Source organism: Alligator mississippiensis, chromosome 1, assembly GCF_030867095.1.
Source record: "Alligator mississippiensis isolate rAllMis1 chromosome 1, rAllMis1, whole genome shotgun sequence".
Lineage (NCBI taxonomy): Eukaryota > Metazoa > Chordata > Crocodylia > Alligatoridae > Alligator > Alligator mississippiensis.
This window is the reverse complement of record NC_081824.1, coordinates 266,007,019-266,034,690: the sequence shown is the minus strand read 5'-3', so window position 1 is coordinate 266,034,690 and position 27,672 is coordinate 266,007,019. Positions and strand designations below refer to the sequence as shown.

Sequence of the window (27,672 nt, the reverse complement as noted above, 5' to 3'; positions counted from 1 at the left end):
CATAGTGCTAGTCTGAACTGGGGATGAGTGGAGGACCACTTTCAGTCCTTGGTATAGCTATTTAAAAAAAACTTAGTTATGCCCTTTGGGCTCACCAACATCCTAACCATGTTACAACACCTTAGTAATGATGTGCTACTAGACCTCTTAGATCAATCTATAATTGCCTGCCTGGATGATAGCCTGACCATCTCTGAGGACCCTGACCAACATTTGGTAGCATGTCTGGACAGTACTGGAAAGATTGTACCAGCATGGCCTATTTGCAAAATGAGAGAAGCGCACACTTAACCAAACTATGATTAAGTTCTTGGATTTCATGTTGCAAAGGCCTGCAAATGGACCCCTGGCTATCCAAGTTGGGGACCAGGTCCCAACCGTCCAAAAATGAAAGGCATCCAGGAATGTGAAAGAACTCCAGAGGTTCCTGGAGTATGCTATCTTTTACTGTAAATTCATCACTAACTTCACCCAGGTGTTGAGTCCCCTTACTATACTATTATGGAAGAAGGTCCAGTTCTACTGGTCCACAGAAGCCCAGTGAGGATTCAGCAAACAGGGCTTTGCCCCTTCCCCTGTGATACTGCATCCAGATTCTGCTTTGCCATTTGTTGTAGAAACTGATGCATCTGCAATAGCTGCAGTGTTGTCAATAGCAGAGCTTGGAACAGACCTAAAACCCTTGTGTTTTCTTTTCTTGTAGACTTAGTGTGGAGGAATAAAATTACAAGAGCCTGGACCGTGAGCTCCCAGCCATCACACCAGCCTTCAGGTAGTGGCAACACTATTTTGAAGGGGTGTGGCACAAGGTACAAGTTCTTGCAGATCACAAGAATTTAGAGTACTTTCATAAGGCAAAGACACCCAATCAGAGGCAGCTTTGCTAGTTACTTTTCTTCTCCCGCTTTGATTTTTTTAGATAACTTACCGGCCTGGGCCTAGAAATGGAAAGGAAGATGCTCTCTCCTTAAATGTGGAGTATAACATGTCCTCATGCAAGCAAAACTCAACCTCATTTTGAAGCTGCACAACAACATCAGCACCACACTACTGGTGTATCTGCTGTTCCTGCTCCAAGCTACCACCCAGGAGGAGATCCTCTGCTGAAGAGCAGACCACTTTCACAGGACAACCCCACCACATCCAGAAAAAGGTCCTATTTTCCCAGGGTATGATCTGTGTGCCAAAGGTCTGGATAGACTTACTGTTCTTTACTTGAACCATGACTCCATTAATGGGTCACTCTGGAACTTAGAAGACCCATCAATTAGGTGCCCATTACTTTTGGTGACCACTGCTGTGCAAAACAGTGCAAGACTTTGTCCACTTCTGTAATACTTGGGCCTGCACTAAGAGACCCACATGAAAACTCTGTGGACTCCTCCAGCCTTTCCCATTCTCCCTAGATCCTGGTCCATTATTTTGCTGGACTTTATTGTGGAGCTACCTCAATTAAACGGGTGCTCCATGATCCTGACAGTGATGGATCAACTAACCAAAGCAGCCCACTTCGTCCCATGCACAGGTCTACCCTTGGCCAAAGATACCACCCAATTATGGTTAGATTATGTAGTTCACCTCCTGGACTGCATAACATCTGATGATGGGTCCCAATTTCTCTTCTGCTTTTTTGTTGTAAGGCCCTGTGCCTCCTAGGGTTCCATGCCCAGCTCTCGTCAGCTTATCATGCACAGATAAATGGCTAAATCAAGAGAACAAACCATATTGTGGAACAAGTACCTCTAATGCTACCTTAAATTCCAGCAGGACTGGAATTTAAGGACTGGGTCCCCCTGCTAGTATTCACAGTTTGCAAGCACAACTTCATATATGCCTTGACTGAGCACAGCCCATTTTTTGCTAATTAGGAGTTTCACACTCATTTATACCCTGTCCTACCTATCACCTTTGATAACCCCATGGCAATGTACTGGGTACAACATGTGCAGCAGGTCCAAAAGGAAATAAAGAGCCATTTGGAAAAGGCAAAGAATGCATACAAGCATACCAATATCATCAGCAGGGGCTTGCTTACTCAATAGGACAGCAGGTATGGTTATTGTCGGAACACCTTCACACACACTGGCCCTTATAGAAACTGGATCACAGATATGGTGACCCACTCTGTATTACCTGACAGGTCAATCCATTAGCACTTGAACTGCAACTTCCATGAACACTGCAAATCCATCTGGTGTTCTACATGTCCCCTGTCTATGCCCTATACAGAAAACTCATTCTCACATTGATCCCAACCTCTACCACCTTTTATACCAGTTCGTGGACAAGAATAATACTTGGTCAGGGAGATTGCAGACTTCAAATGGAGGCAAGGAAAATTATATTACTTAGTTGATTGGGAGAGGTACAGAATGGAGGAATGCATGTAGGAGCCAAAGGGGAACATCCATGTCCCAGATATATTAAGCAAAGGCCACCTGAAAAAGCCTGGACTGGCACCCCCAAGGGGTCACTGTTACAAGGGCAGGGTGATGTCAGGCTGTGATCCTGAACCCAGGACTTTGGCCTGCCCAGATTGGCCACTCATCCCAATCTGACACCTCTCCAGCTACTCACTCAGGCTGGATAGAGGTGATTGGAAACTTCCATTTAGGTCTAGTCATCTGCCCACTCCTTGCCACTGGAGTGACCATCTAGGGTCATTTGCCACTTCACTCCCTTCTATATAAATCCCCAACCTAGAAGAGGAAGGGTCTGGGAAACAGGGCTCAGACCTTATTGAGACTGCTTTACTGTTCCTCATGGCTTGTGCCTTTACTGGTGCTCTGTCTGATCTTTCAACTACCCAACACAGCTCACCCTCAAACTCTGTGCTCTGTTTGACCCTTCAGCTTCTTAACTCAGTCTCTCCCTCAACTGGGCTCCTGATCTGGCTTGCCCTCTGACTCAGTGCACTGCCCAACCCTTTGGATTTCTGAATTGGCTTCTTGGATTGATATCCTCATTTCTAGCTTCCTGACACTTGGATTCTGCATACTGTTCCTGACCTTGGTTGGCCCCTCAGATCCAGAGTGACTCCTACACCTGACTGTCTATGACCCAGCATGACAGACTTTCCTGTAGCAGTGGGTGAGAAATTTGTGAATGTGAATGTGTAAATCTAAAATTACTTTCTTTTGAATCTGCTAATGGCAATGAATGCATAACTTTATTTTATGTTTACACTAGATTTTGTTCTTGCCAGTCTGGCAGCATTCTTTCCCACATTTACAGCTGGAGTTCTTTATTTTTGAATGCCCTTGGACAAATATAACAGTGGGCCCAACAGCTGCTGGTACTACTATAAAAAACCTTCCTAAAAGCCTGACATCTTCATGCACCTCTGAAAGTTGGATATTGGATTTTTTTCATCTCCATCTCCCTTCCTCCTGTAAGTTCTCAGCTACCCAGTGTCCATTATACCCTTTTCTTTTGTTCTGCTTTCTAGCCCTCCTTCTTACTTCTTCCCTTCAACCCCAGTATACATAAGCATTATTGCAAAGAAACTAAGATATATAAATATGCAACTAAAAAAGTGATCCCAGATACTACATGCCCTGATAACTTGATTTGTAACTTTTCTTTCTTTTAATGCGTTGTCTTCTCAGGTTAGATGTTCTTTAGCACAGCTCTATTGCACCTTCCTGTGGGTTTACACATCCTAACACAGCACTGACCTAAGCTGATCAAGGCCTTTGGGCATTGCTTCACTAGTAAAAGAAAAGTGACAACTGGAATGGCAGATGAGACTTCTACTTCAGTCACCTACATGTTATAGTCTGTGAAAATGATGAGGAATACTACACCTATCATTCTTCCCTGATTTACCTCACTTTTTCAATGCCTGTGTGGTGCTCACTTTTCAGCTATGAGTGTGGCTTGATGCTTTTAAATCTGTGCTACTAACAGGTTCAGATGAGGGTCTCAAAGTGCTCAAGTCAATGTCACTTAAGTGACAGACCTGGTCTCAGTTTTCTGTAGCTCATTTTTAAGAAGCCTCAGGGATCCTGTTTCTAAGCCTACACTTGATAGTACAATCTATGCCTTCACTAAACCGTTTCAAGGTACTTTCAAAGGGAGCTGGGCAAGACATGTTTTTGCCATCCTTCAAAAGTTAGAAGATTTCAGAGTCTGTCTCCATTATCCAAGGGACAGATGTGCCCATCCTTTCAGCATAGTCAGCACTCCATTAGGTAAAGTTTATTTCAGAAGACCAAAATTCAAGACACTGATCTGTTCACCTAAATATAGGGATCTGAATTTTAGCTTCTCCCAACTTAGGCATATTCCCTAAGCACTGGGTTAGTATGTAAGGGTTAGGGAATCTCTCCTATTTTGGCCAGAAATTCCCTGTTGAAACTGGAAAGATTTAGTTATCATGAATCTACACTTTCTGATGAAAAACTTTTTCAGGCAACTTTGTTTTAAAGCAGCTCAGAGTGAACAAGAAATAAGGGGGTCACAAATTGCTCTGACATCCTTACATTTATCTTGTATTTTACATTGATCAGTCCAACCAGAATTTTAATTCTTTGTAAAAAGCAAGAATGCAAAAACGCATACCATCTTGGCAGAAGGATTTTAAATACCAATTGTACTTACAATTCATATCATATTTATTTTTAATTTTCTTTCTAATTTTCTCCTTAGCATAGGAGTTTGATAGTGTGCAATTTAATCAAATAGCAGAGTGATGAATAAGGATGAAAATATAAAGTGCCATATCAATGACAAAATATTCAGCTTGTTGTCTCCTGTTGTCATTTTAAATAATGCAGCAAAGCCCACTTTAATGAATGTATTATGTGAGATTAATCCGCCAAAAAGAATACAGTTAGCATACACTAATCTCTATAGTCTTTATTTATAATGATATCTTTAATATTTGCTATGGGAATAGATCTGTTAGAATAAATGCAGAGTATTTATTCTCCCAGCCATGAAAAAAATAAGGGTTGTAAAACTTGATCTATAGAGTTTATATAGAAATATCTTCAAATTATCTCTGCAGGTCAGAGCTTGTAGATTTGCTTATTTGGTATACTCCCACTTCAGGACCATATTTTACTTTTGGTCTATAGCCATGCTTCTCTACTGAATGGCTGTTTTGGTCTGAGGCCATACATCTCAACCAGTATGGCCCTAATTTAGTGAACGCATAGACATTCCTCTAGTTAAGATTAGGTCTTTCTCCATTTTATTACAGAATTCAAATATGCCTACAAGAAAACTTTCTACTTTCTTCATTTAGATGTTCACAGCTCAAAATCCACTGTACATTTCACATGCTTTGTTTATTATGTACAATATGCTCTTGAAGAGTCTACCACTCCATCTATGTAGCTGCTTAACTTCTCCCGTTGGTAATGGAATTTTTAGTAGTTGTGTGCATCAATGGAGAACACACTTCAGGGACTAAAAAGTGTTTCCCTGACACATACACATGAATACACGCAATTGGTGATGATGTACATAGACAAATAATACAATCAACGCATTTTGACAGTATTAATTGAAAGAATAATACACCCGAGCCAGCGTGCATGAACACTCTATATTTACCACTAACAAACATATTTATACTGGCTGATTTAAATTGAAGAGGTTATCTGACACTGAAATGTGTGTTCCAAATAACTTAAAAATTTGAAATTATAAACTCAAATTCCTATTTTATTACCGAGCTGTGGTAGGTCAGCATATATATCCCCTCATAGCAAATGTGGAGTTTATGTTTAATTCCATGCATACAGAAAATACAGAGATTTGGCCTCTTATCTGGCTATTAATACTCTTTCAAGCACAGAAACCAGTACTTATACAGTAAGTTATATAACACATTTTATTAGTATTAGAACGCTACAGTCAATGAATGACAGACATCTTTGCAATTTATTTGGTTAACATATAAAGTTCACATAAGAACAGTATTTACCAAGCCTTACTTAATATTCATTACTGGCCATTAAGTTACTGTTGTTAATGCTAAGAGTTATGTCTTCATTAGCATATTTTCTCATTGGCAGGACTTTTCTAATGGGAAAGTAAGCACTCAGTGACTTTTTCTTATTTTCTGTTGACCTGAGCGAATGGGGTTTTTAATTTTTCCAGTGATCTACTGGCAGAGCTCCTTGCTCCCCAGGGATATTTTAGAGGCCAAGATCATCTTTATTTCTATATATTGCCAACCTCCTCTGATGCCCCTACCATTTAGGGCAGATAGCATGCATGCAAAGAAGCCATAAATAGGTAGGTTTCCACTACTCCTGACTTGGGGGTGTTACACATAACAAGGAGTTGCATACTAGTTTCACTACAGGTGCTAAGTACTTTTCTCTGCAAAATTGAGAAATATTTATGGCCTGAATTAAAATCGCAGGCCCAGCTCACTAATATTTTGGCCTGATCATGGTGGGGGCGACCATTTTTGGGCCCAGATTGTGGCGCCCCCTCTCTACACCCCCTGATTGACTGAGGGGGCAAGTTTAGGGCCAGGCTTAATTGCAGCAGCTTGCTCCCAAGGCCTCTGATTGCTGCTGAAAAGCCCACAGTCCCCCTCCCCCACAGAGTAGGGAAGGGGCAGTTTGCTTCTCTTGGTGGGAAAACTGGGGCGTGGCGGGGTTAGAGGCTCCTGAGGGCTGCCTTGACAGATGGCACTGGCACCAGGTAAGGGATGGGTTGTTTGCACCTCCATGTGTGTATTCTCTTCCCCTCCCCGCAACTCCTGGCTCCCCAGTTTTCCCGCTCAGAGGAGCAAATAGCCCCTCTCCTAACTAGTTCCAGGGCTGTCTGTGAAGGCAGCCCCCAGGTGACCCCAACTCCCTCCCCATGCCCCAGTTTTCCCATCCAGAGGAGCAAACAGCCCCTTCCATACCCATCCCCAGCTCTCTCCTCCTCCTGTCTCTTTTGTGACCCCTTCAACACTCCTCTGGGCTGCTAGGCTTTTGTTGTTGGCTGGGGAACTCCCTAGCAAGTGACCATATTATGGCATTTCATTACAAATCACATTTTTCATGAAAATCACTTAATTTAAACCAGGCCCTACACCTAGTTTCTGCTTCAGAATGGTCCCCCAGCCTGCTGCTTCTCCTAACACTAATCTTGTGGTGGGCTGCAATGAGGTTTCCAAAGGATCAAGGGAATGGTTGGGAAAAACTACAGAAAGGAAACAGTGTTCCTTTTTCTCATGAGCCATGTTCCCACTTCTTTCCATTCCTTATGGGGAAAGCAAAAGGCATGCAGAAATAGAAGGGAAGGGACTGGCAGGTTTTTTGTGGTATGTGTACTGACCTAATTTCAGTTTTACTCTAATGTCTGTTGTTGCTTTCCAGACCCTTCTCTTTTGATTAACTGCATATTCCTTCAAAGTTTTCTTTTCAGATTCAATATTTAAGGTACCTCCTTTTCTACAGTTACCTTAGTATTATGAACCTTATCTAAGAAAAGCCAAATTCTGCTTCATTTCCAACAACTGTGGCACCCTATGCCTCATATGTACTTTCTCCATGGTCTTGTCTTACCCTCTAGGTCATACCATCTCAATTCAAACTAAATAATTTCAGCAACAAAGCCTTCATCAGTGCATAACAAGTAGGGGTAATGTACAACATCCAAAATGTTCATAGCACAATACATTCTCCTGAAGGAAGGGCAAGGGATTGTCTTTGGCTTGTCATGTTCTAAAGAGAGAAAATATGATTTCAGTCCCCAACGAGTCTCCTTGCATAAAAGATCATTTACTCTATTGACCTCAAAGCATGTATAAGAATGCAAACAAAATGGCTTTTACATTTGAGAAACCCCTAAACTCCATCAATATTCAATATCCCATGGCATGTAAGAGTTACTTAAGAAGCATACAAAGAAATAGAAACCTTTTAATTTCTATAATGCTCGTTGCTATAGAAACTGGATATATTAATTCAAAGGACCCATATTCTCATTTTTAAAACTTTTAAAGCTAAATTCAGAAAAAATGGATGCCTAGTGTTGGAGGAAAATGACTTTTGGTGCCTTTACAAATAGCCCAAGAGCTCAACCTTGTCAAAATATTACTTGCATCATGTTGTAAAAGGTCAGTGATATCTTATCTGTCACTATTTCTGGCCATGTCTTGTTTATTTTGTATACCCTGCATTTTAAAATACTGTTTATATAATTTTCATTTATCATTTTGACAGCACACATTTTGTTCCAATGTCCCCATTCCCTACCATCATCTAAAACTGAATAAAATTGTCTCTGTCTAGAGTGTGAAGACTTTGAGGATGCTGACTACTACTTTGGCAGACAAGGTTCTTTGGGTAAATGTGATAACTTTTATTAGACCAACTAAATAGTTGGAAAAATTGTTCTTAGCTGGTCTAACAAAAGATATCATATTTACCCAGAAAACCTTGTTTGCCTATGTCCCTAGGCCAACATAGGTACAACCAAGAACCCTGACTTCCACTTTGATAATTTTAAGTAAAAAATCAAAGGTTAAGTAAGGTCTGGTAGCTTATCTAATCTCTCCAAAATTGGTGAGCCACCATATTTGTGTAGCTGTCCATGAATCTCCTTTGCCTTCAATATTTGATACATTTTCAGTTCATAGATTGTAAGGGGCTGGAAAGGACCTTGTAGATCATCAGGTCTAGTCCCCCTCTACTAGGCAGGAAAAGACAACTGGGGTCAAGTGACCCCAGCGAGGTGACTGTCCAGTCTCCTCTTGAAGATTTCCAGGGTAAGTGATTGCACCACCATTGGAGGGAGTTTATTCCACAGTCTGGATACCCTGACTGTGAAGGAGTTTTCCCTGAAACTGAACCTGAAGCGGCCTTCTAGGAGTTTGTATCCACTGTTCCTGGTCTTCCCCAGGGGTGCCCTGTTCACCAAGTTCTTGATGTAGTCCCCTGATGTAGCAGTAAGCCACTACCAAGTTCCTTCTCAGCCTTCTCTTCTGTAGGCTGAAGAGGCTCAAGTCCCTCAGCCTCTCCTTGTATGGCTTGTCTTGCAAGTCCCTGATCATACGCGTGGCTCTTCTCTGGACCCTCTCAAGTTTTTCCACATCCTTGTTGAAGTGCGGTGCCCAGAACTGGACACAGTACTCCAGATGTGGTCTCACCAGTGCGGAGTACAGTGGGAATATCACTTACTTAGTTTTGCATGAGATGCAGCGGTTAATGCATGCCAGCGTGTTCTTTGCCCTGCTGGCCACAGCATTGCACTGCTGGCTAATGTTCATGTGATGGTCGATCACTACCCCTAGGTCCCTTTTAGCCATGGTGCAAGTCAAATTGTCACCACCGAGCCTGTAGGTATGTTGGGGATTGCTTGCCCTCAGATGGAACACCTTACACTTCTGAGTGCTCAACTTCATCTGGTTCCAATCTGCCCAGCTCTCCAGCATGTCCAGGTCTGCCTGTATCTGCAACCTACCTTCTGGCATGACCACGCTCCCCCATAACTCAGTGTCGTCTGCAAACTTGGCCAGCAAGCTTTTCACCCCAACATCCAAATAATTGATAAAGATGTTGAAAAGCACTGATCCAAGCACAGACCGCTGAGGGACACCACTGACCACTTCTTGCCAGGATGACACAGATCCATTCATGAGAACTCTCTGGGTCCCACCATGCAGCTAGTTTTACACCCACTAAACTGTTGAGCAGTTAAGTCCACAATCTTCCAATTTTTCCACAAGGATATCGTGGGATACTAGAAGTCTAGGTATATAATGTCTACCTTCTCTCCCATGTCCAGGTGGCGAGAGACCTGTTCATAGAAGGAGATGAGATTGGTAGGAAGAAACCTACCCGAGATGAAGCCATGCTGGCTGTCATTTAGAATCTTACCCTCAATAAGCGTATCACACATAGATTCTTTAATGAGTTTTTCCAAGATTTTCCCTGGGATGGAGGTTAGGCTGACTGGCTTCTAGTCGCCTGGGCCCTCCCTCTTCTCTTTCTTGAAGAGGGTCACAATGTTGGCCCTATTCTAGCATTGATCCCTCTGGGATCTCCCATGTGTACCATGATTTCTGAAAGACTTTTGCCAGGGGTTCCACAATGACCGCAGGAAGCTCCATCAGCACTCTTGGGTGAAGCTTATCTGGTCCTGCTGACTTATAAATGTCTAGGTTTTTTAGCTGGTTTTGTACCAGATCAGCATCCACAGTGGGAAGGCTATCATTCCCACCATGACCCCTGTGATCCTTATTTCGCTTGTCTTTCCCCTTGGTCTGGTGAAATGCCGAAGCAAAGTGGGCATTCAGGAGTTCAGTTTTTTTTTTAAGTGTCCGTTACCAGCTGTCCCAAGGTGTTAAGCAATGGCTCCACACTTCCATTTGTTTTCCTTCTGCTCCCTACATAACTAAAGGAGGACTTCTTATTGTCCTTGCCTCCCTTGGATAACTTAAATTCAGTCACTGCCTTAGCTTTCCTAATCATTTCCCTACAAGTGCGGACCACTGTTGTATAGGCCTCCTTGAGGACTGTCCCTAGCTTCCACTCTGTGTACACCTCTTTTTTCTTTTTCAAGAGGACCTTGATATCCCTAAAGAGCCAGGAGTGCTTGCCAGCCCTTCTGCTACCTTTCCTCTTCATGGGAACAGTTTTCTTTTGTGCTTCAAGGATCGTGTCCTTGAGGAAGAACCACTCTTCGTGCACCCCATTCGCCTTCCATCCCTGGTTGGTCCTGCATTGCCTCCCCTGCTAATGTCCTGAACCTGTTGAAGTCAGCAATTTTAAAGTCCAGGACTTCAATCCTGCTAGTTGATTTCTCATCTTGTGGCAAACAGTGAACCTGATGAGCTCATGGTCACTTTTTGCCCTGGCTACCCTCAATGTTCAAGCCATGCATCAGATTATCTCCTTTGGCCAAGACCAAGTCTAGGAGAGTAGTACCTGTGGTTGGCCCTTGTACTTCCTGGGTCAGAAAGAGCTCCTCAATTACAGTAAAGAAACTACATGACTGATCCAACTTAGCTGAGTGTTCCTCTCAATTTGTGTCCAAGTTATTGAAGTCACCCATGACAACCAAGTTCCTTGCACACACGGCTTCTGTCAGTTCTTGAGAGAACTCCAGATCAAGCTCCTCCCCTTGGTTTGGTGGACTGTAGTAAATGCCCACAGTTAGGTCTGTCTCACCTCGCCCCCCCGCCCCCCCTGAAGCTTGACCCAAAGGGTTTGAAGCTGCTTATCTTTGGAGTCAACATCAGCCTCCGGAGAGGTGTACAGCTCCTTCACATAGAGAGCTGCCCCTCTGCCTTTTCTCCCTGCTTGGTCCCTTCTGTGTAGGGTGTAGCCCTCTATGGCTATGTTCCAATCATGCAAGGAGTCCCACCAGGTCTCCGTGATCCCTACCAGGTCATACTGCCCACTAGAGAGCAGGAGAGCTAGATCCTCCTGCTTGTTCCTCATGCCCCTGGCATTGGTGTACAGGCAGCTGAGGCCCCCAACTGACACCCTCGATTCCTTGAGATGCTGTGGGAGAACCGTTCCATTAGCAGTTTCAAAAACAGTTATCTTAGTGTCCTCCATGTAGACAAGGTATAATCCTACACAATTTATACAAACAAACTTTTTTGCAAGCAAGTCCCCCAGTATAATGTATTCAATTTTGTGCTGAATAGCAACCTGGGGTATGCAATTATATTTCGCAATTATATTGATATCAATGAATATTTATACAAGCTATTACTATGAAACTGTTATGTCCGCATGTTTCTGTAGTTATACAATTATAGAAAAACAACTCCAACTTTAACTTTGCTTCATTCAGAGTTAAAGTTAGGGTAATTTGGCTAATTTGTAATTTGGCTAATACAGACATAACCTGTCCCCTTTTAAAGCATTTAAAATGTCCTTTGTCCATATCCACTGTCAATAGCATAACTTGGAGGGGTGAGGGGAACATGAGTGCAAGGTGCTGATCAAGGGGGTATGCTGGAATGAACACAGGGCATGCTAGAATGGATGCAGCTATGCTGCTACTCTGATATCTACAGGATCCAGCTATATGCAACAGGGAAAGAAGCCAGAAGGTGAGAGGAGTCTCAGCATTATGGACTCCAGGGGGAGGAGCCAAAGGGGTGAAGGCAGGAAGCAGAGGGATGAAGCTGAACCCTTCTTTTACAATGGCACAGTTGTTTCACTCTTCTTCATGAAAATTCAAATAGTTAACAGACTAACTGCAGACTAAATAATCTATGGCATAATTGGTAGCTCATAGGAAAGTTTTGAGAAAAGGGAAGGGCATCGATATTTGCAGGGCTACTTGAAATCATGTTCCAAATGAAAGTAAGTAGAATGAAAGAGTGAATGAATGAACAAATTCTAGCAAGACCTTAAAATGTAAGTGCTACTCCTGGAGAGGGGTCATGCCGAGACTTAAAAATGCAACCATGTTCTTGCTTTTGGAAGGATAACAAGAGTTTTGGTCAGTTCCACTTAATGCAGGGGGCCAGATCTTCTGTCCCAATTAGTCTACTTTGCACCACTCTAGCACCACAAAATAACCTTTAAGTTGGTTAACTGGGATTCCCCTGACACAAGGGAATTTTTTGGTGATGTAAAGTATACTAAAAGTATACAAAATGAATACCAAATGTCAGCACAATAGAAGAAAGTGAAAGAAGAAAGTAGTTATTATGAGTTCTATTTTATATTTTATATGCTGTGCTGATAAACTGCTTTCCAGATGTCCACTATAGAGGCTTTTTCCATTACTTTAAAGTGACATTCCATGTTTTAAAGAAGGAATGTAACCTCATTGTGTTAGAAGAAAGGTACATCGTGTTTTTTTTCAAACTCAGAATAAAGAATTAGTTTTCTGAGATTTTTTAAATACAGCTAATTAGACCAAGTTTAAGGTCTTGATTTTAATTAACTTTAAGAATTTACCATCTGTGTCAGTCATCTTTTTTCCTTTGTTAAGGTCAATGGGAACAATGTAGGTGCTTCAAGCTCTCCATGTAGTTAAAATTCATTGAAAATCTTGCTTACAGATTATGTTTGAAGTAATTAGTAATAAAGCCGAATTTTTAGTAATTAAATATGTTTGTTATGCTTATACGGACTACTGACAGGCTTGGGTCTACAGTGCAGATAAATGAAATGAGGCCACTGTAATAACAACCAATCATACCCTCCTTCAAATATTAATTTGCATGCAGTTATTCTATTAGTTTTAAGGACGCAAAAGTCTGAAGAAGGCCAAACAAGTCTCTAGAGTTCTGCTGGACAGTTTTCTTCACCCACCTGTCACTAGTTGCATGGTTGGGTAAAGCAAACACTTTAACCTGGGTTTCTACTACCTAAAGGCCATTCGTGCCCCTCTCTTTCCTCCCATCACCTCCTGTGAAATGTCATGTTTAATTTTTTTTTTTAAGTTGCATTTCATTCTAGGCTGGAACAGCAACAACAAAACTAATTTCAGACCTTTGAAGCCTGTCATGTAGTTGTTAAAGCTCTGACAAGTGCGGGCAGTTCAGAGTTAAGATTCTACTTAAAATCAGATGTGTCAAGGTACAAAATACAGAATCCTGGTGTTAATTTTGGCCTGTAATCATGTGATGAAGGTAAAAGTACAAAAGAAAACTATATATTGAAAAGAACAGTTTAATTTAATCAAATACATCAAGATGCCTTTACCGCTCTCATATTATTGTAAGATGTCATTACAGGTGGTGGAGTGCCAAGTTGTTAGGGTACACTCCCTAATGTCAACATTTTATCTTCAGTAGTGGTATCTTTTCTCCCCTCCCTCAGTAGACTCTTTCAGCAAGAACTGTCAATCTCCATTGCATTAATCATTGCTTCTGGTTGCCCTTCAAATGACTGAGATCCCTTTAACTTCTAGAAGGAGCAGTTTGTCAGTCTTATTGGTATGCTGTGACAATGACAGCCCATGAAGCAAAGGCATCCCAAGAGGTCAAGTAATCTACTTATATAACTTAGCTATATGATAATAAGTGGCATACATTATAGTTATGCTTACAGTTCCTTTTTAAAATTTTCTGTCCCTTTGCATCAGTGTCCCATTATTTGTTTTTAAACATGTATTCTGTAGTAGCCCCTCAGAGTCAACCTTGCCAGAACCCCACTGTTGTTGCAAAATTTAAAAATGACAGTTCCTGCCCCAGAGAGCTTACAACCTTAAAGAAGGACCCCTCTCTGCCCTCATACACACACATTCACAAAGTTTATAGTTAGATATAGGGCTGGACATAGGCATGGGTGAACCAGGTGGCCACTCAGGGCCCAGACAGAAAGCAGGCCGGAAAATGGTAATTTTTTAATTATTATCATTTTCTCTGGTGAAGGGGGACCCGATACAAAAGTTCACCCAGGGCCACCAGGAGTCTAGGTATGGTGCTGGTTAGATAGAAAATGAGACAAACAAAGGTTCAGCAGATAGAGGATAAGAGAAGTGATAGGTTTTCTGCAACGTTTAGCCAATAGTAGTACTGATGCTATATTCAAAATAAGTGATATTGGTAAAACTGGTAGTTACTCTATTATAACATTTTTTGCCACCATTATTCATTGAAGGATCACAGAGTGTTTTACAGGTCATTAAGGAATGATGCCTGGCAGCATTTTCATGAATTGTGCTTTTACAGAGAGTTGCAATAAAAGCTCTATAGTTTATTTCCTATATAAAACAAAAGGGAAAGCAGGGATGCCCTGGTACAATTTATACAATGTTAAAAGTTTCCTTTGATTATCAGTTTTACAAGTAAATCCAGGCACAAAAAAGCCAGATGATTTCTCTCATGCAACAAGTCAATGGAAGAATGGCCACTGCCAAACTCATTACTCTTCACCTCCTGTGCTCATGACTAGAAAACATTTCCCACTTTAGGAAAAAATTTGGAGTGCTCTTGGAATTAGACATCTGTGAGTAATGGAAACTATACCTAGTTATATAGGTTAAATGCAATTCAAGGAGACTATGTTCCTGCTGAAAGGAGGAAGAAAGAAATTATGACAGACAGAAATTGCATCTACACTGAAATATGCAGTGGAGAAAACGATACAGAACCCTGATTTTAGTTATAGCTTTATACAAAACTTAAGTAAAATTTACTCACTTTTTCATTTGCTCGTTTTATTGCTGGATAGCACCCACTACTTCTAGAGGAAGATAGGTGACCTTTATAACATTTTTGGAGAAACACTGCACTTCAGGGCTTGCCACTTTCATGCAGCAACTCAGTGAATACTTCTATAAATTCTTTATACTTTTAACCTTTAACCTGAGAACAGCCCACTCATATGGCATTTAGATCTCATTGCTAAAGTAGTCTTATTTTGTCACCCTCATACCCTCAGCACTACAGTGCAATTATGACACTCCTTGTAACCTGAATAAAGGTGGAAAACCTAGTCATTCTCATTGCTAGATTCCACTACAAAGCTATATGCTGGACTAGAAGCAGAGGCAAAGAGGGGGTATATGTAGTCTTTAAACTGAGGTAGGGAACATGATCCCTCAAAATCCTGTGCACTATCTTGTAATAAATATGTCTTAAAGAAAAATAAAAGAAACAACCCTGAACTACTTTTACCTAAATTAAAAACAGCTATATGTTGCTGCATATATAAAACCAGGATCCAAAAAAAAAAAAAAAAATAACGGAAAGATTAATTTTTATTTTAATTGAAAAGATCATTTTTGTCTATCCTAAATTTTCACCTCCTGCCTGTTGGTAGAAAAGTGCAAAGCTTAGTAGAATGCACTGGTATTCAGAGATACAGAAAAGCCAAAACATTCAAGTTTTTCAGACTTGAGGAAAAATACTTTGGTTTGAAAGCTTGCCTAAATATCTCTCACAATTGTGCAATTGATCCAATAAAAGATATCACCCTCCATAACATATCCTTGGCTCTCAAAAATTTAATGAGAGATTTCATATGCACACACTGGGTGTGTCTACACGTTTATTAATATGTAGTAGTTACTATGCATTTAGTTTAGTACTTGCCTAATGAAGTACTAACTAAATGTGTAATAACTTGCACTACTGTATAGTAGCACTGGCGCATGTTTTTTTGTGATGATTACTGAACAGTAGCCTAATAACACTATGCAGTAGCATATTAGCACTGTTTTTGCCTGACACCCTACTGCACAGTGTTATTAGGCTACTGCGCAGTAAGCATCTCATGTAGATGCACCCACTGACTACTACCAAGCAATGCTTCATCAAATGTAAGGAGGGGTTTATTTAGTATTTTAGTTAACACCATTTTATTGTGTCTGTTTCCCTCTTCTACTTTCTCACCTAAATATGTCAGGCATTGTACTACAGGCAATAGCAGGCTACTTCCTGCATATAAAACATTCTCACTCAGTTCCTTGTAGCTGTGCTCCTTACTGAGACAGACATTAACCTCTCTAACCTACTTTTACTGGATTTTGGTACTATTCTTTTAGTGGGGGTTCTCATGAAAACTTCACTTGCAATACCTACCAGAGGAAATGCTGGGGGGCAAAGATCCACCCCCTGAAACTGGATGTGAGGCCAGGATGCTATTTAAAAATCCCGCCCTCAGGAATCTCGAAAGAGACTTCACCCCAATGGTCGGAAAGGATCCTTGCAAAAAGATAAAAGTTATTATTAATTAAGACAATTTGCTCTTTGACTGCTCTAAAGAAGTTGAATATTAAGAGAAAAAAACCAAAATGAAGCAAAATCATCAATAGTTTCACTGCAGTGGAGTCCATAAAATGCTGTTGAGAGATAAGAAGCAGTAAATTAAAAAAAAAGAACCAAACTCCAACCCATCAAATATATAGCTATAAGCAAGAGTGAGATTTTTCTGTATACTATGCACATGTGTTTAAAAGTAAAGTGGAAACATTTCAGAATTTCAAGGAAGAGAAGAAGAGAAGTATTCACCTTTAAAAAAAGATTACCTCTTGGATCCACAAACTCCACAGCAAATAGCTATGTCTACACTAGAAATGGCCTTATTAGTACAGAGCACAGCATACTTCTTGTATGAAAATAATTACATTGATAAAACTGTATTTTGTATGGGTGAACATACCCCTCCAATGCAAAACAAACCATGCTGTTGAAGCGTAATTTTGAATCTAAGCTAGAGAATTCAGTCAGGACTCATACCTTTGTAGACTCTGTAATATAGCTATGCTGGCAGAGTCATAGTGTAGATTTGGCTTTATTCTAGTCTATCTACATCAGTGGAATTCCACACACACACTGGAAGAATCCTTTTACATTCCAGCCATTACCTGAAACTAGAAATTTGCCCTGGGAGGCAAGTCCCCTCTCATAAATAGTTATTAGATTAAAAATTGTGAAGATAAATTTAATATGTAGATAACTTTGTAACATGGCTATGATAAAATGACTGAGACCTTTGGGCCCCTGCCAGATGGTCAGGTAAAGGTCTCATTGGATCTGATGCACGAGCCACACAGTTGTGCCTCCTGCCATGCCAGACACCTCAGGTCCAATCGCGCCTTACTGGTTCCTACTGCACTGGCAGATAGCAAGCTCCTGCAGCTGGGAGCCTGCAGCTGATGGGACTCATAGCTGTGGTAGCGCCCATCAGCTGACTCCCAGTCAAAGGGGAGCACCTGGCCACACGTTCAATTAGTGGTGTGGTAGGAATGAGCCACAAAGTTATTACACATTTTTTTGGAATAAATTTTATGGCTTAGTCTTTCTTTTAGCACACCATTATCTGATTGAACATGTTGCTGGGTCACTGTTTATGATGTGATAATCAGTTAATCAAATCTTCAGTTTAACATGTAGCAGAGGTCTAAATCCTACAATTTAATCCCCTGGCCAGACCCATATAAGGCTGCAGAGACCCAGAGGCTTCCTTGAAATCATGAACATGTTTATGCTTAGTAGACCTTAGCACCCGATAGAACCATAAACCTCAAAACATTGTTCAGTTTGAATGAAAATGAAAATAATCTAAAATAAAATTAAAATGTAACTAATAATTGGGTAAAAAAATAAAATACACTGATGGGTTTGTAATTATTAGTTTGATCATCAGTAGAAACAACACACATACATTAAAGAAATTGGATAGTGATAGTTTTGAGATCTTTTCACTATTTCAGAGGACTGGATATAGTTAATCCTCTGAAAGAAGGAAAAACTACCTTACTATCTATAAAATAAGAATATAAATAGGTTTCTTAGTCTTTATGAAGCTGCAATTTTGTACAGACTAGTACAGATGCTGAGAAACCTGGTGAAGCAAATTTAGCATAAAGAAACATCAGTTCTTTTTTTGCTGAAGCTGAGTAACCCTAGATTGCTAAAAAATGTTGATTTTTTGATTTCTATGCAAAATAGATCCATTGTTTCCCTTCAGTAAGTGTATTTTCTCTTTGAAACTGAAAGATGGTACAACAATAATTACGTTGTATACGAAGGGCTTTGATTTAATTGATGAATTAGACACAAAACCTTTCTTATGTTTCTTAAAGGAATAACATCTGAATGGTAGGGTGATAATTGCTAAAAATATTAAAAATGACACCACTCCTTCCCTCTTGAATATCCTGGGATCTTGCAAAGAGATGTACATGAGCAGATGTTCCACGTGAAATCACAGGGACTCTGTACAAATACAAACTTCTGCCTATGTGGCTGTTGTTGTATGATCAGTAGTCTTCCTTTACACGATTTCATTTTCCTCTACCAATGCAGTTTTATTAAAAAAATGTACCCAAATTAGCATGCTCTGCATTATTTTTTTGACTGAATTGCATAGAAAAAAATTTCAAGACTAACTTTAGGGACAGGATAACAGCAATTAGTTGACAAGAATTAGATTGGTAGACAGCTTACAGCTGTAGGTTCCACAGAAGGTGGTGAGACAGAAGTATCAAGGGACATTTTCCGTGCTGGATTAATGCATAAGCAAACTATGCACATGCCTAGGGTCCTAAGTGAAGAAGGGACCTAGTTGTGCTTATTTTACATATTATAATTATAGAGTGAAAAAAATAATATAAATATACAGTATTAAGTAGTTTGTTTGCCTAGGGCCTGCTAACAGGGTTAATCTGGACCGGCCTATTCTTGGTATTACCACAGAGCCCTTGGGAGCCAGGAAAGAATAAATAATTTAAAAGATAACCCCCAAACCATGTCCTTATATTTTCAGTTTTCAGTTTTTAAATATTTTAAGGAATAATTATGGATAAAGGAACCTAGAAACATAATGAATACAAGACCAAAGACTCAAATTGAAAATGGAAGAGTCCTATATACTCCAAGATATTCTTCAATAACCTGCATCGTAACACAGGAGAGGTAGCAATTCAGTACATAAATGTCTTCTGCATAGTTTCTTTTCTGTTTTAAAATAGAAAAATATTAACTATGATATTTTTCAGAATATATTATACACAGAATTCACATTAACACCGACATTTCTATAGGAAAGTTCAGAACCATAGCCAATCATTGTAGTGCCTAGTGCAGGTCAGGTGCAGAGCACCCCCAACTTCTACAAGCTATTATGTAATATTAGTGAATTCCCCATCAAGAATTACGGGGAGGAGGGGGTGGGCAGGAATGGAGCACAGCCACCCACCACCCTGCGCTGCCGCTGCCTCCCAGAAGTGGGGAGGGGGAGCAGGAAGCTTGCCCCACTGTCCCCTCTGTTCCCCTCTGTTAGCACCCTGCGCCACCGCTACCTCCAAGGAGCAGGGCCCGGGGGGGTGGTGGTGAGGGCAGTGGTACTGGCCTCACCCCCCTGCTCCTTCCCCTCCCCCTCCATCCCTGCCATCATGGTAGCGCTCCACAGAGCACTCTGTGCAGTGCGCTCCATGCGGAGTGCCCTGATTGGCTGTTTCAGTAAGCATTGTGATTGGCTGCTCAGACAACCAATCAGAGTGCTCCAAGAGTGTTATGGACAGACAGACAAATGGACTAAGCTCTTTATATATATATATATATATATATATATATATATATATCTATATCTATATCTATATCTATATATACACACACACTTCCATTTGATTTGGCATCCCACTGTGAGAGTGCCTGTACCAGTGCACCATGGGCACTGCCTGTGCTCTGCTACTGATTAAGTTACTATATCATTGTGAAGAACAATAAGGAAAATGTTTGCTTGTATGCAGACAATGAAAGAACAACCTGTGATTTCTAATTCTGCTGTTCTGTTATCCCTTACAGGATTGGAAAATTCCTGTAGAAACTGAAGAGAGAGTTCATTATGGTCTTTCACAGGACTGGAGTGATTAAATCATTATAACAAGCCAGCCTGGAATATCATTTTTCCCCCTCCACTGCGGCCTTAGGGCAAAATATTAGTGAATCAAACTTCAGGAGAGAGATATGGCATGTGCTATGAGAGGCAGAGTTTTTTGTTTTTTTTTTTATATATGAGGTGACACCATCATAAAAATCCACAATATTAAAGAAAAAAAAATCTTTTAGCTTCAGGCTTTTAAACCACTTCTGCTTTGGTGACAGACTTCAAGAACTGTACAATCCACATGTTTTTATTGGGACCCTTTTGGATTTCCATTGTCTTGTGATACACAGGTTCACAAGAGGAAAAAAAAGAATATTAAGAAATATATCTCTGCGTAGAGTGGTCCTAAAGAAATAAAATAACTATAGAATTATTTTGAAAGAGAAATAATTTGAAATAAAAAGAGAAAAGGTGGTAGCACATATTTCTTTTTAACAGATCAGGCTAGATGCTTATCCCTGCTCTAAAAAAAACCAACCAACCAACCAACCAAACAAACAAAAAGAACCAGTCTAACAAGCCAGATGAAGATTACCCCTTCTATTAGGGAATTCCCAAGTAGCACAGAGCTGGGACAAGGATTCCTATATCATAATCATGTCTGTTACCTGCATCAGGGAGCTGGATTGGAAGCCACTATCTGGTTTGTTTTTTGCCAGAAAACAAATGCTCAGGACAATAGGCAATCAGGTGTAAAACTGAGCTAATCCTGCCTCCTCCATTGTGGTTGTTAGGAGAGTAGCTCAGCCAAATGCTGTCCAACTTCTAGGGGCCCAGATACTGAGCGTGTTCCACCAATGTGGATGCCCCTCTGCCCCGTGCATGGGCACCTGGCCTCACCCTAAACGCCTTGGTTGTGGGCTCCCCTGCTCCACCACACTGCATGGGAGCCCTGGACTGTAGATTAGGATTACCTTGGCACCATGGGTTGTGCCGTGCTGCCAACTTGCCCCTTAGGACGGGGGAAGAAATGGAAGCCAGAGGTCAGACAGGGAGCTTGGAGACCCTGGTTGCTGCTACAGCTGGAGTAATGGCAGGTGGTGGTTGGATGGGAGCCTGGGAGCTGCAAGTTAACCCCCCATAGGCTGCATGCAGCCCATGGGCTTCCCAAGAAACACAGTGATTAGACCTTTTAGTATTTTGTCTAGCAAAGGTGGAATTCAATTTGTGCATCTTTCTTCTAAAGGAGTAATCTTACTAGAACATGATGGATTAACTTTTGTTCCCCCAACACCCCACTTTAGCAGTTGTGCTTATATCCTAATTACATTTTTTGGAAAATAAAGAAGAGTTTGCAATTACCTCCCTATTCCCTTCATCCCTTTCTGCTCTCAGCGTTCATCTTTGGGAAGATACAGAAATAATTCTTTTTCCCATATAAGGAAAATTCTTGCACATGTTTGGGAGCATGGAAAATTCTAGTCCTGAAATCTCAATTTCACCCCTAAATTTTAGCTAAAGGGATGTCTGTTATCTCTCCTCTTGCAATTTGTGCAAAGCAATTTCCCCCCATCATTTTGTTAATCAAGTTGGTTGCAAATACAATTTTTGCCTTCAGCTTCCTCTGTAATTCTTATTGTTAGGTTTGTGCAGTATGTTTTGTTTCTCAGGTCTTTAATTTTATTATCAAAATACTGTAATCACTTGAACATTTCTTCGGGCAGAAACTTTACAATTCACTGCAGAGAAAATGACTCCTTAGTCTCTGCAATCCTTGAAGCAGATATTTCACTTGAGTTTGAAGTTTTAATTTGCTGCAGTTTTCCCTCATCTTAGACTTGGAGAATTAATTTCTTCTAAGATCAGAAACGCTCTATGTCCATATTTCTAGCAGTTTCCTGTGCTGCACCACTAAGTTTTGTGAGGAATAAATATTCTTGCTCAAGTCTAGAGCAGTCTTGGAGTCAGTTCTTCAGCCCCAATACCATTCTATTTATGTCATTTGTAGAATCATATAGTGTACAGAAATATGGTAGAGTACATGTCAGATGTACAGGTCATGAGCTGCATCCAGCCCATGAAGTCAAGCTGTTTGGCCCACAAGCCTCCTAGAGGGGCCAAGAATTTGGGGATGGAACATGCCACCAAAATCTTGGCTAGGGTGTCACACCAAGAATTTTTTTTTTTTTTTTTTTACTGATAGTGTGCAAACTTTTACTGAAAAACAAACTTTTTTTCACTGACATGTTTTTACTGAAATATGTTTTACATCAGGGGTGGGCAAAATACAGCCCGTGGACCAGATCTGGCCTGCAAGGCCATTCTATCTGGCCCACAAGGCCCCTAAAAAATTTAGAAAATTAATATTGATTTCCTCCTTGGTTCCTATCAAAAATGACAGAAACCAGGGGCAGTAGGACCCAGGGGAAGCCTGGGGGGGCTCCTGCAACAGCAGGGCCCGCCCAGCCCTGTCCTCCCCAGGGGCTTCTGACCTGGAACCATGTGACTGCCCTGCACTGAAACCTCAGGTAAGGGGGGGGGGGAAGGGCAGGGGAGGACCATGGGCAGGGAAGGAGCCTGGAGAAAAGCTGAGCCTAGGGAAAAGTGACTCCTTGCCCACCCCATGGCTCATGTTCCCTGCTGCAGCTGCTCGCAACCTGCGTGGGGCTGTCCTGAGCAGACACAGGCAGCCCCAGGCGGGCTGCAAGCAGCTGCAGTGCGGGGCACTGGCCATGGGGTGGGTGAGGGGCTGCTTTTCCCGCACTGAGCACCAGCTTGTAACCTGATCCTGTTGCCAGCCTGGGCCCCGTGCTGGCTCTGGTCCCTGCCCGTCAGGGCTGTGCATGGTGGCAGCAGCTGTGGCCTCCCCGTTTGCCGCGCTGGGCAGTGTTTACTGCTGCCTGCCTGGAGCTCATGTGTTGGGCAGCCCAGAGGTGGCAGTGGCAAACACTGCCTGGTGTGGCAAGTGGGGAGGCCCCAGCTACTGGCGCCCCCACACTGCAGCCATTTGCAGACTGCGTGGGGCTGCCTGTGACTGCTCAGGACAGCCCTGCATGAGCTGAGAGTAACTACAGCAGGGAGTGCTGACCATGGGGAAGGGGAGGGGCTTCTTTTCTCTGCACTCAGCACCAGCTCCTTCCCTGCTGGCAAGCAGGGGGTCGGGGCTGTACGCTGCCCCCCACCTGTACCACGGGGCTGGGGGGGCACTGGCAGTGAGCGGGTGTGGCAGCACAGGGCCCACACCCATGTCCCGGGGCCAGCGCCAGCAGGGCCCAGAGCAGGGTGGCAGGAGTACAGGGAGTACAGGGTCCCGGCCGGCAGGTGCTCTATGAAGCAGGACCAGCTCCCCCCTCTCCCTGCTGGCACAGCCCAGCCCGGCTCCACAGACCCCTGCCAGGCTGCACCTCGCTCTGGGCCCCATCAGTGCTGGCCCTGGGACATCAGTCCCAAGACATTAGGACATTGGTCCCAAGATGGTGACCAGGGGGCGTGGCACCTGTCAAGGGGCAGGGCTACCCATGCAATCCTTGACAGCTTGCCAAAACTGGGTAAGCAGCCATCCGCCCAAAATAATTGCCCATCCCTGTTTTACATAATGGAAATGTAACTCTTCTGCCAGTCCCCACCCTGCTGCCAGGCTCTAATTAGAAGGATTTAAAACAAAGACTTGTAAAAAAGTAAGAAAAAAAAAAGAAAAAAAAAAGTTTGTCAGTAAAGTTTCCAGGAAAAAATATCTTGGCTTATCAACACCCTCATACCCCCCAAAAACACTGTATACCATGCTGACCCCCACAAGCCTAACTCCAGCCTTACCCCCATCAGTCCCACTCTGTTTGTTCTGGCACAGGACCCCAAAGAAGCCTACTTGCAACCCTGAAATATGATGGGACCAGATGCAGCAGCAACAGCTACAGCCACAGCACATGGCTAGAGTAGGAGGAATCTGCAAAGCCCTGAGAGAAGGCTTCTTGTAGGATGCTGTGCTCCAACTCAGACACCAGGAGGCACTGCTCTGCTGTGTGCATCCTTCAATCAAACTCCAGCTGTCCACCTTCTTTCTGAGGGGGAGCTTCAAATCAAGCGGAATAGCAGCTTTGTGTTTTTATGGACAGCTTGAACTTATTTGCAGACAGCCATTTTCAGCCTGACTTTTTAAGTTTACGGACAGTTGGCATCCCTGCTCTATGTTCACAGAATTGCTTCTCTAACATTGGCTAATATTTTGACCTGCTAAGGACTCATAGCTTATCCATTTAGTATTGCCATGAAAGCACACTATTTATAGTATGAATGCAGAGGTCACATGAAAAAAGTTAAGATGGCCATGAAATTATGACCAGTTGGTGTAAGTAAGCACAGTTCTAACATCAAAAGCACTACATCAGTTTGAACCCAATGGACAACTGTCCCTAAGCCTGAGAAACCACATTTGAATAAGTTCTGTTCTGGCCATGAGTCTGAACATAGGACTAAAAGGTAAGAATTACTGAGATCCATCTTGAACCTGATACTGACTTCTTTTGAGCAAGTCACTTCAGCACTTTAGTTTACAAGCTTACAAAACAGGAGAAAAAGATAGGTACCTACCTCACCAGTGTGGGAAAAACTGACATCAGAGAAGCACTTAGTAATCAAATGTTTAGTATTGTGTATCCACCTGAATATTTTATCTTCATCCCTGCAGACTGAAGTTATACTACAGGTCACATCAAGACACATGGAGAAAGACCTAAGCATGCCTATGCAAGGTGCACAATAAATCTCAGGCTAGGTCTACCTTACAACAGTTTTGCTGATATACTGTTAATCCAGTAAAGCCTTTCAGTAGAGATGTAATTTTTACCAGCAAGGAATTCTTTTTTGCCAGCATAGCAAAATCAATTCCATTGTAAGTGACATAAAGTACATCTGGAGAGAACTAATTTCTTGGTCTGAGTAGCATCCACGTGTGTAGAAGCAAGACAGGCATGGTGGCAAGCAGGGATATCATCTTGGTATAGATTCAGTGATATAAGGCCCAAGCCTTACACTAATGGCAGCCTCCAGTCAGCCATGCATAAGTACCTGATCATTTGTCCTGGGGAGTTAGAGGCAGGTGGATAAACTAGCCACATCATTCCATCATGTGCCCCTAGTTATGGAAGTGGGGGTGCCTTAACCATGCTACTGTGCTTAACCAAGCCTTCTAAGCTCACGTGGACCATAACTGATTGATGGGGAAGAGGAGTTTGCTGGCATAGGGGTTTGTTTCCCTCTCCCCACCTGCTCTGACTGCTTCAGTCACACTGCCAGCATGGGGCAGAATGGGTTTGGGCAGATGGCTGTGGAAGGAAATACGTAGTAGAATACCTTGCTGCTACTCCAGAACATTTTTCATGAACTAGGTATTTGTACAACAGCACGTTCATGCTGAAGAAATGGCCATCCCTCTTAACAGGCAAACCACGCTCCATTAAATAGAACTGTAGTGGGCCTGACAAGAGAGTTCATCTTCTAGAGCTAGAACAAAAAGTTCAACTAGTGTCTTATAACTAGGCAAGTATGCTGTATTAATATGATTTTTTTTAAACAGGACCTCTGTATTTAAAAGAACTGAGACAATCTACTTTAAAAATAAAATGCACTTGATGCAATATTGATAGATCAACCTGGACCACAAAGAAAAGACATTTAAAAAAGGCTGACCTCCTGAAGAGCCATTTAAAAACAAGGTAGACGAGACTGCATTTTAACAGACTAACCTGTTTTGAGAAAGATTGAGAGACCCAAAAACCGGCCTGTGGAGCTGATGCTATACTGAGCTTGTATGCTGAAGACATTTGCAACTTTCATTGAAATCAAGCACTGTTATCCCCTGAAAAATGGCATCTCTTTATTCACCATAGCTGCTGATTTAAGTGACAAAACGTTTCTACCCTTTTTCACTCTCAGCACTGCACAGTCACAACAATCACAGCAGTAATCACTGAGCTGCCATCTACCCCTTCCCGTTCATCATCAGCAGAATTGTTTACCAAGTTCCAATGGCTGACACCTGTGTAAACTCACTGGCGGCACAGCTGTCATTAGGAGCACCGTTTCAAGAAATTAAATTGCACAGGTACAACTGATGCCCTGAATTAGCTCGCTACTAATATTGTGAGAGAAGGAAAGAACTCCGGTTAATTGTGAACTTCATGGTTAGAAAAAACAGACAGTTCTATTACCCGTTACTAGAGCTCATTTATTATGGGCAGCACTTAGAGATACTAATCGTGAAAACCCAACATGGCAAATTCAAGGTTACTGTTACAAGAGTATTTCTAGAATTCTTGTGTGATGTCATTAGGCATATTTTTAAATGCCTCTTCTAGGGTCTTCTGTTTCTTTAGCCATATCTATCCCTGAATGGCACTAGAGTTCCTCTTCTAGAGCTGGAAGTGAAAGTTCAGCTATTGCCTTGTAACTATGCAAGTGTGCTGTGTTAATATGAATTTTAATTTGTATTTAATATGAATTTTAAATCACATTTTACACTAAATGAGAGGAATTTTCTCCATCAAAATATTGCATTAATGAACCATTAACACTCATCAGTTCCTCAAGTGGAAGAATGAGTTTAATATTTAGACACTTTATATGTTATTATTTTATTGGTACCTCAGCACCTCAAGTGCTAAGACTAAGGAAAAAAAATCTTCCACTCAGCCTCGAGGGAAAGGAGGATAGCTTGATTTATTTGTTTGACAGTTTTGTAATACATAAGGCACGTGTGTGTGGACTCTAATGAAGGGGAACATGTGCTCCATGTAGCTGTTAATGTTGTGAGGACTATATACACCTCTCTTTCAGAAGTATGCCTCATAGTCTAGGGCTAGCCTCAGTCCCTGTGACAGTTCCGTCCTGCACTCGCCACTATCCTGCTAACATGTAGCAGGTGAGGTCCTGAATAGAAGGGGAGAGCTACGTCCAGCAGTTTACAGTAATTTATGTTACATGTGGAAATGGACCTTTTTTGTATCACTGTTGTTATATGCCCATAAAGCCATAAAGTCCAAAAGCACTCCAACTGCAGGCTGCTGACAGTAGATTTTAAATAGAAAGTAAGTTTTTAAAAATTTCCTTCCCCTCTTGCCTTCTCACTTGACTGCTGCCCTTTTTCAAATATAGCCTGTGAGTCATCTTCTCCCAGCTGATTTTGTCTAGACTAAGAAAAATAAAAAGGCAATTTTTGGCTTCCATCCAGGCCATATTATCTCTCCAGCTTTTCTAGTGTGTGTTCAAGTGACTTCATGTATATACTGCATAACATGGAGCTGGGAAGAATAAGCCTTTTGGGAACTTTAAAGATGAAGGCTTCGGAAGGGGGACGGACATAATGAGAGTTTGAGTGGAATCAGTTGTGACTTTAGGATATTTCTATTCACTGCTATAGCCTCTTGGAATTATTTTCTAAACATCATCAACATCATCATCACCTAAT

The 27,672-nt window shown here is 41.8% G+C and overlaps 1 protein-coding gene across 3 annotated transcripts in view; it reads right to left on the bottom strand.

Moving 5' to 3' along the window:
• Positions 1–27,672, bottom strand: part of EPHA6 (EPH receptor A6) — a 978,007-nt gene that overhangs the window by 145,738 nt on the left and 804,597 nt on the right. For all 3 annotated transcript variants that reach the window (XM_019476566.2, XM_059720587.1, XM_059720588.1), the window contains one exon: positions 16,460–16,582. In XM_019476566.2, coding sequence (XP_019332111.1) covers positions 16,460–16,582 — 123 coding nt within the window. The remainder of the gene's footprint in view (positions 1–16,459; positions 16,583–27,672) is intronic.